Source organism: Triturus cristatus, chromosome 4_2, assembly GCF_964204655.1.
Source record: "Triturus cristatus chromosome 4_2, aTriCri1.1, whole genome shotgun sequence".
Classification (NCBI taxonomy): domain Eukaryota; kingdom Metazoa; phylum Chordata; class Amphibia; order Caudata; family Salamandridae; genus Triturus; species Triturus cristatus.
Genome location: NC_140586.1, coordinates 51,765,713 through 51,779,162, shown reverse-complemented (window position 1 = coordinate 51,779,162; position 13,450 = coordinate 51,765,713). Strand labels below are relative to the sequence as shown.

The 13,450-nt window shown below is 44.4% G+C and overlaps 1 protein-coding gene across 3 annotated transcripts in view; it reads left to right on the top strand.

The window, feature by feature from the left end:
- The window catches only part of GTF2F1 (general transcription factor IIF subunit 1), a 146,488-nt gene that overhangs the window by 114,872 nt on the left and 18,166 nt on the right, over positions 1-13,450 (top strand). For all 3 annotated transcript variants that reach the window (XM_085600446.1, XM_085600444.1, XM_085600445.1), the window contains exon 10: positions 5,013-5,141. In XM_085600446.1, the coding sequence (XP_085456572.1) occupies positions 5,013-5,141 (129 nt within the window). The remainder of the gene's footprint in view (positions 1-5,012; positions 5,142-13,450) is intronic.

Below are 13,450 nucleotides of genomic sequence, written 5' to 3'. Positions count from 1 at the left end.
GGCACTGCTATGTATTCTATGCACAGATATGAATTCAGCAGCCCACATGCCTCGAACTGAATATGCTACTTACCAGTATGCATCTGTTCTTGGCATGTAGGGCTGCTGACATTCATATCGCCCTCCCTCCTCCCCGGCGCCTGTCGCAGCTGCAGCTCTCAGAATTACTGCAAGCATGGTCATCACTTTCTGTATCTACTCCATCACTGCCACAATGGCGAAAAACAATCTGAGGATGGAGAGGATGCCCATGCGCACTGTAGTCCAGGGGAGGAGTCACCTATCCAAGGATACTTCGAAGACTCTTCCAGGACAACAACGTGCAAACATCCGGACCCAACACTAGGCGGCGATCTATGCACAGATATGAATGTCAGCAGCCCTACATGCCAAGAACAGATGCATACTGGTAAGTAGCATATTCAATACACTATGTCCATAAAGGAGAGCCCAAATGAGAGCTGCCATCTGAATGGCTGTTTGCAACTAAGCCTCGGCAGTCTGAGCCTGTGTTGCAACCAACCAATCAATACCCTTGCTTTCCCACATTTATTGTGTTTTCAAATAACAATTCACCCTGCTGCCCCCTAGAGCTTGCCACTGGCACTGCACTAGCTGTAGTAAACTCAGATTAGCTCAGTGGCAGAGCTCACTCGCCAGGCCGGTAAAGTAGGCCTGACAGCGGGCTCGCCCTTGAAGAAATTGACTCGCCATAGCGAGTGGGCGAGTACATTTTTTGAGGCCTGATACCATTAGTTTGCTTTGTTGTCATCTCATTTGCTTGCTTCTATCTGCAGGCTCTGTCGCTCGTGGGTTATTTGATTTGCTTAAACGGGGGCTTAGAGCCTGCCCATTGGTCCGCTTAATCGTTGCTCTGATTTGCTAGCTCCTGTTTGGTCAGCGTGTGCCGGCTTCTCTTCATCTTTGTGAGTTTCTCTCTCCCCTGGAGCACGGCCCACGTATTGCGTCCTTTGGGAGTTTTCTTCCACGGCTCATGCTTTATGGCCCATGCTACTTTTTTTCTTCTATTTGCCCTCCTCACTAACCGTGTATGTGTTTGCTGACTGTCTCCCATCCCCTTGTCCCCCTTGCCGCATTGTAGCTTGAGTCCTGTTACCTGTCGCCGTTGCTTGCCCATGTTCCCCTGCTCCCTCCCACATTACTGCTTGACTTGTTTCTACCTCCCCCACCCACCTTCCCATCATTGCTTCTTGTTGTGATTGTCCTTTTGTACTACCCCACCCCCCTTCTCAACCATGTGCTACTCTGCGTGTTCCACATTGCTCTCTTTTGCCTGTCTGCACACCCCCTGTGCTCCACATTGCTCTCTCTTGGTCGTCTGACATCCCCCCCCCCCCCCCCCCCAATATGCAATTCCATACATTATAATGACAGGCCATACTGATCGAGCGGCGCACCAACTACAGATACTCCAATACCATATAATCAATTGGGCCCATCAATCACACCTACAGTCAAATTCATCTGGTTAGCCGCTGGGGAGGGTCGGGGGGGTGTTGTTTGTTTATTATTTCATGAATTGATCAGTACCGCAATAACTCATATTTCACCCTATTTATTATCACTGATCAATAAGTTCTTTCCATTTGGTCGATGAACTAAATTAGTTGGAACTAGTTGATGGTAACCTATCTTGTAAATAATTCATCTATAATAATAAACACAGATTCAGGAAGTTTTCAAAACCTTTATCTAATGTTTAAATGTGAGTGAACCATTCAAATACACCACAGACACCATTAATCATTAGGAAGGAAGAATCGATCAATTCAAATACTTTCACGCTTCAATAGATTGACGTTGCTCAGAAAGGGGAGAATATAAACCACAGTACATCGGGGAATTTATAGTTGCCACAGATGGTGTGAAGACCCACCCCCTGGCCAAAGGGCTGATGAGGGTCCCCGGGAAAGATCAGAGACAAAGACTTCAGGACAGGAATCAGGACAGGATAGTGAACCTCTCTAGACCGCCGAACACGTCGCACCCCTCTCTGACACTCTTCCTCCTCGAGATTCTTACACGATAGTCTTCTAATCAATTTCTTTAGAATAGGTAATTCTCTAATTGAATCTTCTTCAGTATCTCACTCCGACATCATCTTCCCTCTCAGCATTCTCTCAGGATCACGCACACCCAACTAACTAAACTACCTTAGTTATACCTTTTGGGATTCATGTACCACCCCCTAAAGTTGCAATGTCTTAAAAATATGAACTCTGATTGGACAAGCAAGGGGCGTCTTAGTCATCACACCATGATGGCATAGCACTTTCTTTGTTCCCAAACCCATCCCCTTATTAATATGCATTTTATTTTATTTCCCACCAGAGCTTTACTCATAGTTGATACAATGTTATCAATAATGTTCATATGACTTTTAGCCACTTCAGTTCCGACATCCGAGTTTCCCAGGGTTTAGTAGTCGATGGCCTTGGATGTGGTCCAATCATGGGATCATTCTTCCAGGGAAAATAGCGGTCACACATGCTCAGAAGGCTGCCTTTCAATCACTCGGGTTGTGGCAAGAAGGCCCAAAATCCGAACTAATAAAAGGTGAAGAGAGAAAATATGAATTCAAGAAATAAATTATTTCACTGTATACCACCTACATCTACTCTATTCCCCTTTATTTAATTAATACTTTCCCTGCATTAGCTCTTAGTAAATAAAGCGTTTTCTAAACAGCAAAGCAGATGCCATGCATGTGGGTAATGAAGACGCCCTGTTAGTGCATTTTTCTCATGCGCGAGAAATTCCCTCCAAAGCTTGTTACACGTCACATTACTACGCATGCGTCAATTACATCTACGTAAAGTTTTCCCTGTTAAAGCCGCACTTTTAGTCCGCTATCCGTATTAATGGTTAGAAAACACATAGGCAAGCTTCTCTGTCTTATTTATGTAGCTGTAAGGTACAAGGATTAATCACGAAACATAATAATTCTTGTTAATAAGTTAAACGAGTGCATTGAATTTCGAGCAAGTCTCACATAAACGAGTCCTTGCTCCATCAAAACTATGCAAGGGCAGGCCATATGATAGTCATGCCATACCGTATTATACATTGGTAGGCCATACCATACTATATTATGATAAGCCAGGCCTCTGCATACCATACTATACAAAGAGAGGCCATAGCATACAATACAGTGACAGACCATGTCATACCATACAGTGAAAGGCCATACCATACTGTATATACTTTCATATAAAACTCCAATCATCTTTGTAAAACAAAATATAGTTGACTGGCTTGACCTGTTCCTGCCTCCCCCGCCACCTTCCCGTCATTGCTTGCCCCATCACCCCCTCAAACCCCTCTCTGAAGTTTCTTGCCGTTTAAGACATGCCTCCTCCTACCAGGAAAAAAAAGCATTTGTGGAGCCAATAGGTCTCACCTATGTGAGATTTATTGGCTTTGTCAATGTTTTTTTTAAAGTCATGTTGTACAACCGTGCGGCTACTGTGCGGTATGGTTGAAAGTAATGGTGGTCTTGGAGAGACTGCAAGCAGCTACCTTGTCTTAATCATTAAACATGTATACACCAACCTGAGCAGCCCAGAACGCGTTAACTGTCTTTCTAGTCCTATTGGTTTCCAATCCATTTCCATGATGTACGAGGCTGGGCTGCCATCTCTCCCCACTCCCTGCTTTTTTGCCTTGGGAATGGAACATTTGGCCACTATACTGTGCGAGTGACACTCTAATAGGGGAATAGCAGTTCTCATCCGAAAGCTCCAGATGTCCGTCATTGAGGATTATATTTGTGTCTTCATTGAAAACTCTGCATACAATCTATCTCCGTACATATGAGTTTTTGAAGTATGGGGCCTCTTCTGGTGTCCATATAAATTGGGAGAAAATCCAATATCTCCCTGATCACTACTGCAACCCCATCAGTGCATTAAGAACAACCCGTCAGATGGTGCGCCACATCCAACAGATACATGCTAAAGAAACAAATGTGGTCTGGCCATCATAAAAGAGGAAAAACAAGTTGTGCGATGTCTGTCTAAAAAAACACTCTCCACAGGACGGAAGTTGGATAGTGAATTGGGTAAATGCAGGTTTGTCTGCCTAGGGCACGACTCGTACCTGGGATGTGTACACAATTCTGCCTCTAGGTAATCAGTCACTTGGTTCAAATTACTTGTAGTTTGAAAGCTTAAGTAGTGAAAAACACAAGGAAAGATGATTTTGAAACCTGCAAGTAGATCTGAATATGGTGGGGCTTAGGGTTGGCTTAAAGGTTAGGTTTGCAGCTGGGTTAAAGCATAGAGTTAGGGTGAGGGTTAAAGTTGAGATTTGTGTTGAGGCCGAGGCGAGTGAAATAAAAACTCAATCCCAACGTGTCAAACCAGTATCTGGTTGCTATGCAAACATGCACTTTCAAGCTTTCCATTGAAAGTTTTTGATTCATTCTGTGTGGTCTTAATTCTGATTGCTTCAGAGTATTGACACAATTTTATCCGTGTAACCTAGGATGTAGAAAATGCATCTTTTTGTATCCTTCTCAAATCCACATATTTACTCTTATTATATATAGCCTTCATGTTCTCTCTGAACCTGGGATGTGGTACATGCCTGACTTCTTCTAAATTGTTGTCAGTACATGGTTGGTTTGTAACATAGTGTGTGGTTTGCATTTGATTTGTAGCCTTGGATATGTTTTTGAAATCTGAAAAGTAAACTATGTGTTTTAAAATCTAGAAATTCAGCTGTGAGGTTTCGTCCTCTATACTGTTTTGAGGTGTAAATGATCCCAGAATATAAGTGATTTGACTACTGAGCCTTCCCTACATTGGTGCTTTTTACACTGCCTGGAATCCAACTGAGGTGGCTCACTTTGCCATCTATAAAAGAAGTTAACCTTGTAGTTCACTCATCAGCTTCTGTACCCTATCCCAGCCTTACATTCTTCCGTTAGGGCTGTCTTTAGGCCTTTTGACAAGGTTCAGCTCTCACCTACTGTTCCTCCCTCCCCCCAGGAATTGATGAGAGAAACCAGAGTGAGGAGGAGAGTGAAGAAGAGAAGCCAGCAGGAGAAGAGGAAAAGGAGGAGGAAGAGGAGGAGGAGAAGAAAGTGCCTACGCCACAAGAGAAGAAGAAAAAGAAAGGTAATTGCCTTGTATAGCGATGTAGTAGTCGAAGCACTGTATTGTGATCCTATTGTTTAGCTAATGCTCTTGATTTTAGTTCTTTTGTCCTTTGCATGGGCTTCTAAATAATTACTTCAAATTGTTTGAGTAGAGAATAGGGAGGAAGATATAAATGAACAGATGGACTGGTGTGTTTGAGAAAGCACATAAATTAAACCCATTGTTTGGTCTGATCCATATTCAGAAAGGAGGAAACCCTTTCTTTGGTCTTTGATCCATATTCAGAAATGTGCAAATGGTCTTTAGAGCTCCTCTGAACTGATCATTTGGGTTCAAACTGGAGATGCAGTTGAAGAGAGTTCAAAAGGGAGGAGCAGAGCTAATGTATGCATGGCCCCTCCTCTTCCCCTAAAGCAGAACTACGTTGGTAGGTATGTGGCCAGCAGGTATTTGAAAGTTGCCATTGGGTGTCGGATAGGAACATTTAGCTTTGCATAATCTTCACGAATATCGGACAAACTGCTGTGAACTATTTCCTATCTTGTCTTACTGCAAAGAATTATTTAGAATGTTTCTGAATGATGGTGACTTGCAACAAATACCCTGTGCTAGGTTTTAAAATTAGATTTGTGGCTCATTCAAATTGCGGCTATTCATATCTTTTAAGGAATTATCAATTATTTGTCCATTAATATAGTGCACTGAAATGTTGATTCGGGGCATGGTCTGTCTCCAGAGAATAAGAGTAGCATTGTTGCAATCTGCTGTTCATGTAAAGCCTTCCTTGCTTTGCTCAGCCTAGCTGTTGGGGTCATTAAATGTTGGCGAGTGCCTGTGTGCTTGGGCTGAAGTAAACAAAAGAATGATGGGTGGGATGCATGAATTAATCTTCCACTGCTAATTTCCTTTGGGCCACATCCCAGTCCTTATGTTTCTTTTTTCCTACAATGCTACCTTAGATTAGACCCAGCCATATGCAAATCAGCCTTGATCCTACCCCCAATAGGAACAGCCATAGGCTGGCAGTAATAGAGGGTGGGCTTAGCACAGATGCTGCTCCTGGTTGAGTGTTCTACTAAGCAACCTATGACTTAATACCTACAACAAACCTACATCCCTGGGGTTTATTATTTTCTAAGGGAAGGAAATGTGTTATAAACTGCTATTTTTTTTTGTAGCGCCTTATTTTTTTGCTCAACTTTGCTTATAAGACCATAGACTGCTAGGGAGGCAATTTTGTGGCTATGTTGGCAGTAAGATATTGGGCTGAGTTGGCAAGATGCTGCCCTAGTATGGTGGTCCTGTAAGTAACCTGAAACAGACCATCTACATATAAACCTGCAACCTGTTTAAGTATGTATCTGATTTACTTTATTTTTTTAATATATATTTTTATTGAAGTATTTTTTGAGTGGGGCACATAAATAAATTCATATACAGGCGATTATTCAGAGAGATTTCATAGAGATAAAATAAGCATTGGGATAAAAACCTTTACATTAATAGCAGCGTTACTTTAATATACAGTATTTCAATTCGTTATTACTTCAAAGTCCCCCCCCCCCTCCGCCTTCCACCGGATAAACTGGAGCCCATATTGTTTTACCCAGTTTTTCGGCCTTTTCTTTCATGGATTCCTGTCTCCAGATTAGAAATGGAGAGGAGCCAGGCAAACCTTTGTGAAAAGGATGGGGCCACCGGATCCAAACAGGCTGTGGTGATACAGATTTTAGCCACTGCCATCGCGAGAAACTAAGTATGGTTGGGTACTATCTGATCCTGAGCTACTTGCCCCCAGTAGCATTAATTCTGGGGTTAATACCACATTCACCTTAAGGGTTAACTCTAGGAACTGCTCTATATCTTTCTTTAGGGCATCAAGCCGCGGAAAGGTCGAACGTGTGAACTACATCTGCCCTGAGGCCTTAGCAGCGGGGGCATCTGATATCTACTGATCACCCCCCCCCCCCCCCACACACACACACTTTCGTATTTTATCTGGCGTGTAGTACAAATCTAAAATCGTTTTAAAATGCTGCGCCTGTAATTTTGATGAACAGAGTATAGTGTGTCCCTTATCTAAGGAATCGAGGAAGCCGGATTCTTTTATTCCGAGCCTTTGGTCCCATTTGTCCGCCTGCCTCTCTAAATCCTCTGGCTGCATGGCGATCAGCTCACTATAGAGTCTACTGATGGTACACCCTTCCTCCTCCCTTAGCCCATCCATCATGATGTTTTTGGCTAGTCTAACCTGACCTGCTGCTGATAGACTCTTGAACCTCACCTTCTTGTAGTAACTAGGCTCGGTAAATATTAAATAGAAGTTTTTGGCATCTTTCCTTTCCAGGGATTGAAGGGATTACCCCAACAAATCCAGACATATATTGCAGGGCTGATGCTAGGTGATATAATCTCATCTGGGATAGTCGATCCAGCTCTCCACCTTGGGAGAGACATGAACTTCAGGGTGTGCCTTGTCTTCCCGTATGCCCATATAAATCTATTTATCATCCCCTCTAACTTCTGAAACCACACTGTCTCGAATATCAGAGGTATTGATCTGTAATAAAAAAAGAACTTTAGGCAGAAAGATCATTTTCACCACATTACAACGGCTTATCAATGATAAGTGGAGATTATTCAGCCGGGCAAAATCCTGTGACCCCCTTCTGAATGACCGGAGCTAGATTCAGCTCTACAATTTGCCCTATATTGGGTGATATATTTACCCCTAAATACGTTGCAGACTGGGCGACTCAAGGGTCGTTCAGCCCAAGATATTCGTTAATTAAAATTTGGGTTTTATATTGATTGAGTGAGTACCCTGATATTTTCCCAAAGGCCAGTGTTTCTTTCGTTATTTCAGCCAGTGCCAACTCCGGAAGTGATGTAATGACCACTAGGTCGTCTGCATAACCCAAGATCTTCATTTCAAATCCATAATAGCTTCTAGGCTTTATACCTGGGTTGGCATCAATCCTACGAATTAGAGGGTCAATACAGCAGGCGAACAATAACGGAGAGCAAGGGCAGCCCTGCCTGGTCCCCCTTTTTATCTTAAATTCCTCCCTTTGTCCTCCCACCAATATGAGTCTGGCTGTAGGAGAGGCATACAAAACGCGTAGGGCTTTGATAAAACCCATTCAGACCCCCAGACGTTCAAGTGCAGCCCACAGAAAGTCCCAGGAGACCCTATCAAATGCTTTCTCTTCATCTAGTAATAGGATTGCCATAGGGTCTCCTGCGACTGAAGCAGCATCAAAAAGCGTAATAACTCTTCTGACATGGTCTTTGGTCTCCTTCCCAGGTATGAATCCATGCAGTCAGGGCAGGATGACTCATCCGATAACCGAGCTCAAACTGTTTGCCAAGACCTTAGAGAATATTTTGGCATCCGTGTTCATCAGCATGATTGGTCGATATGAACCTGGGTCTATGGCTGGTTTCCCCTTCTTCAAGAATACCACGATACTAGCTTGCGCCCAAGATTCTGGGGTAGACTCCGCCCATCTGTACCTGATGGAGCATACTTGAAAAGTCTGCCCGAGAGATGGCCAAAAAGCTTTATAAAACTCAAGCGGAATCCGGTCTGGCCCTGCATCTTTTCCTGCTGAGAGCTCACTAAGTGCTCTGAATATTTCATTGGGAAGGAAGGTAACTACTAGAGCTTCCAGATCCTCCGAAGTGAATTTCCTTCAGCAGTCAGATGCTAGATATTCTCTAATTGCATTCTCTTCGCTGTCTGTCTCAGAATCATATAATTTCATATAAAACCTGCAGAATTCCTCTTGGATTCCCGGAGCTGTAGTATCCAGATTCCCTTTCTCATTCTGAATTGCTGTTATCTCACTCCGCACATTTTTCTGTCTAGTATGCATTGCTAATGTACGTCCTGCCCGTTCACTGCACTCGTAGCATTCCTCCCTTCGTGTCGTATATTTCTGGGAAACCTTTGCTATAACTATGTCGCCTATTGCTGCTTTGGCTAGGGCAAGCCTGCTCAATATACCCTCCATATTCTCTCCAGCCTCTATTACCCCAACTAGTTCTTCAATTACTCTTAATCTTTGATATAGTTCAGTTAATTGCTGACATTGCTTTTTAGAGCGGTGTAGACTAAAATTCAGTGTCTCTCCACGGATGCCAGCCTTTAGGGCATCCCAGACCATACACTCCCTCTGTTATTTCCCAGAAACTCTTCTATCCATTTTTTCATGTGGGCAATTAACCCTCATCCACTAGCAGCCCGCTTTCAAAGGTCCAATTCTGTTTTGTCCTCTCCCCTGATCTGTGTTATCCCTAGGAGGACATTTCCTAATTATACACTGAGAAACAAAAAAGTAATCCAGCCGGGCTACTGTTCTGTGAGGGGCCGAAAAATAGGTACTTCCTGAATCAAGGTTTGTCATTTTTAGATATCCCCATACATCTAATAGCCCATTCCCTTCCGCTAAATGGGTCAAAGCCCTATAGACCCTGGGTTTCCTGCCTTTATATGATCCCGGGCTGTCACCCCACCGCAGCACACCAATCCCATTAATGTTCAAATCCCCACACATTATAATCAGGATCAGCCATCCTGCTAGTCCCAGATTCAAAAAATCAAAAACCTCCGGATTGATCCCAGTTGGCCCGTATATTGAGCACAAGTTTAATGAGAATGCAGAAATATGTAGCTCTGCGATAACCCAGTGCCCGTATTTATCGGCCAATTGTTTCTTGCTTAAAATCTCTTTCCTCTGAGTTAAAATAGCTACCCCTCTAGTTCTGGTGCCCTTTGTGGTATGAGTTATAAGATTAGGCCCGAGTTGATCTAAAACTTTTTTTCCGCACCCAAAATATGTTTCCTGGAGGCAGACAATGGCAGAATGCAGCATTTTCATATACTCTGCCACCCTACGTCGTTTTCCAGAATCATTTAGACCACAAATGTTAACTGATGCTATCCGTTTTTTTGGGGGGGGGGGTTTATTGGCATTTGAAAAAGAGTACATATATTCCAGCAAGTACACATATTGATATCCTATATCATATTATAACCATTTCTGTTGAACAACAACTATAACAACAACACTAAAGGAAGTAAGACAGCATACTTTTCATTCCTGAAGTGCACCGTAAGGTTCACTTGAGCTCACAATATTATCCTTTCCTTGAGTGCCCCCTTCCAACTCTGTATTATGCATATTGCTCTCCCAGATAGTGTCGGTGTGGACGTGTTATTTGCATCTTAGAGGCGGCTGGTTATTAACTCAGCACATGCACTGATCGGATGTGCGATCTGATTATGAAGTTGAGTCTTGGGCTAGGTTATAAGTGGTTAGCCATGTTTAAAAGGGCCCCCATATGTCTCTGGATGCCAGCGGTAGCAGCTGCCAGAATGTGGTCAAATTGTTCTGACAAAATGTGATGTCTAGAACCCAAGCCTTTATAGTGGGAACGTTTAGCTTTCCCCAGTGCATGGCAACTCTATGCTTTGCCAGGAGCATGGCCAAGAGTCGACTGAATCCGATCTGAGCCTCTTGTACTTATCCCAGTAGCCCCACTTTGGATATTGGGTCTATATTGAATACCAATATCTCGCTAACCGTTTGAAATATTTCAACCCAAAATTTCTTTATCGGAGGACAATCCCAGGCGGTATGGAGGAACGAGGCCTGGGGGGCATTGCATCTCCAGCAGATCGCATCAGCGCGGAGCCCCATGCATTGAGTTGAATGGGCGTCCTATATATACGGTGTAGGAACTTGAAATGTATAAGTCTCCGTTAATGATTTGGGGACAGCATTTCTAGTTTAACGCAACAGAACCGCCACTGATCTTCTGGCATGGGCTCATCTAAATCAAAGTTCCAGCCCTCTAGTGCTTTTGGCTGTGTCACAGAGGATGATCGCTGCATAGTATTATATAATCGAATAATGAGTTTACTGGGGGAGGAATTAGTTAATATTTGTTCAAGGGCCGGGAGAGCGGCTGGAGGACTCGGAAATGTGCCATGAATTTTACGACATGTACCTCTGATACGATAATATAACAACCAATGCTATCCGTAAGTTAGTCATGGTAATCTTTATTTTTCTGCCTCTAGGAGAAGCCACCTCCCTCCATTAAATACTCTATTCTTACTCTTCCTCTCCCAAGAGTTAACAACTACTCTGATCTGAAATCTCTCTGGTGCTTGTTGTGCCCCATTTCCTCCCTTGACTGCCCCTAACCCCGCCCCTCCCTCCCCCCACTCCCCTACCCAATTAGTGAGACAAACAGACCTTGTGAGGTCTGATTGATGGTGCCTGTCCACCCCTCCCCCTGCTCAGTACCCCCACCTATAACCAAAACCTTGTGTCTGGGAGCGTCTAAGCAAAGTCTCTCTTCACTGCCCCATTTTATCCCTTCATCATACAGATGACTAATTTATTTCATTGCTCTTGTTCTGTCTCTTCTTCCATATTTCATCCAGGTATTCCTTTGCCTTTATTTCAGATGTGAAGACTCTCACTTTGTTGTTGTAAATTACTTTCAAGTGGGCTGGATTTAGTAGGTACGCCTTTGCCCCATGTGCTTGACAAGGTTGGATCAGCTGTCTCAGGCGCCAGCTTCTTTCCACAGTCACATGGCAGAAGTCGGGTTGAGTGAAGAATGACTGTCCTTCATATGATCGTTTGGAATCCGGGCGAGCTTTAAGGAATACTGTCTCTCGCAATAAAAAGTTCCCAAAATATACTATGATACCTCTTGGTTGTTGCATACCTTCTGACTGAGCCTGCCTGGGGTTTTTAAGCATAAGAAGGTGGCGAAGGAGCCGTTGGACTTGCATGTTCCAGTTCCACTGCTGGAGCACCGGGAAAGCCCCTTTTAACGGTTTTAAGATATAGGCTCTGATGTCTCCTCCTTCTATGCCTTCTTCTATACCCAGGAACCTTAGGCTGTTGCGTCTTAGCCTATTCTCATAGTCCTCGAGCTTCCAATGCTTGTCTGCTATTTGTGCTCCCAGGGCTTCTGTTTGGCTTTATCCTTTTGCCACTTCATTCTCTAGACCTGCCGTGCGTTACTCTACCGCTTTAATCCTTTCGCCTATTTCAGTACAGGCTTTCGCTACCTTTCTGACAGCCCCTTGTAATTTCTTGGTTGCCAGGCGTTTTATTTTTTTTTTGCTATCTCGCCGCGTCTCTTCCTGGTGTTGTTTGATCGAGTCATATCAATCTGAAGGTCGCTTCCTGAGGGTCTTGTTTTTTGTTGTTGTTTTTTTTTAACTGAGGGTCTTGATTACTGTGTCCCTGTCTGACCTCCATATAGGGCTCCTCATATGCTTTTTGCGTGGCAGAATAATCCCACTTTAAAGCGAGACTTCCTTGCTTCTTCAGGCCCTCCTTGCCCTGACCCTGGGACATCCACTCTGCTTCACCTGAGATTTTTCTTCCTGTGAACTACTGTATCTGGCCCATTCAGCTGGCTGCTAGGGTCCGAGCTGGAGATATAGACACACTCTCCCCCTTAGATACTGCCACGCTCGTATCAGAGTCATCCGTCAGGGAAAATAACGAGTCCCCTCGGTCCAGGGATCCTCAAGGGACCTGAGACTTGCGACCCCCCTTGTTAATGCCTTTGTCTCAAGATCTACCCTGTTACAAGACGGGAGACATGAAGCCTCTGGCGTGGCCTTGCTACACTCTGGCCTGAGCCACTTCCTCCAGTTGAATGGCACTCGGCCCTTGCCCTAGCCCTGGGTCTTCGTGAACTGGGGCTGATGAAGGAGTCTCTTTCCAATGTATGTATCATTTGTTCTGACCCAGATCCGCCCCCCTTAGCGTTAGCCGTTAGTACCATCATAGGGGTTCAGTTCTTTACCTTCAGTTACAGGTTGGTGCTCTGACCCCCCCCCCCCCCCCCTCCCCCATCCATCACCTCCTACCTCGCTGGTGATATCCTGCCTTCCTTCAGGTGCCGTCGTCATGGGGGTAAAGAACTCGGAAATAGATTGCTGCAGGGGAGAGTCTGCTTTTGCCCCTTATCTTCATTGGTATTATTCTTGCTGGCATTGGCCTCCAGACCCTTATTTCCATTGGTGGCATTCTTGGTTCTACTGGAGAGAGTGGTCTTTAGTCCCTTGGTGCCTGGGGGAGGACTTGCCCCCATAGTGACAGCTGTCAATCCAGGCTGTCTAGCTTCTCCACTCCGATCTCGAGCAGAGCAGGCAGACTTGTATGGGGGGGGCATACTGAATTTGATGCTTTTCTGCACCAAGAGCCACCCAGGCCATATTGCGAGCACAGCCAGAAGCTCTGTAGCGGCTTGGACGGAAAGAGTGAGCCTTGTAAAAGAAGCCCCCT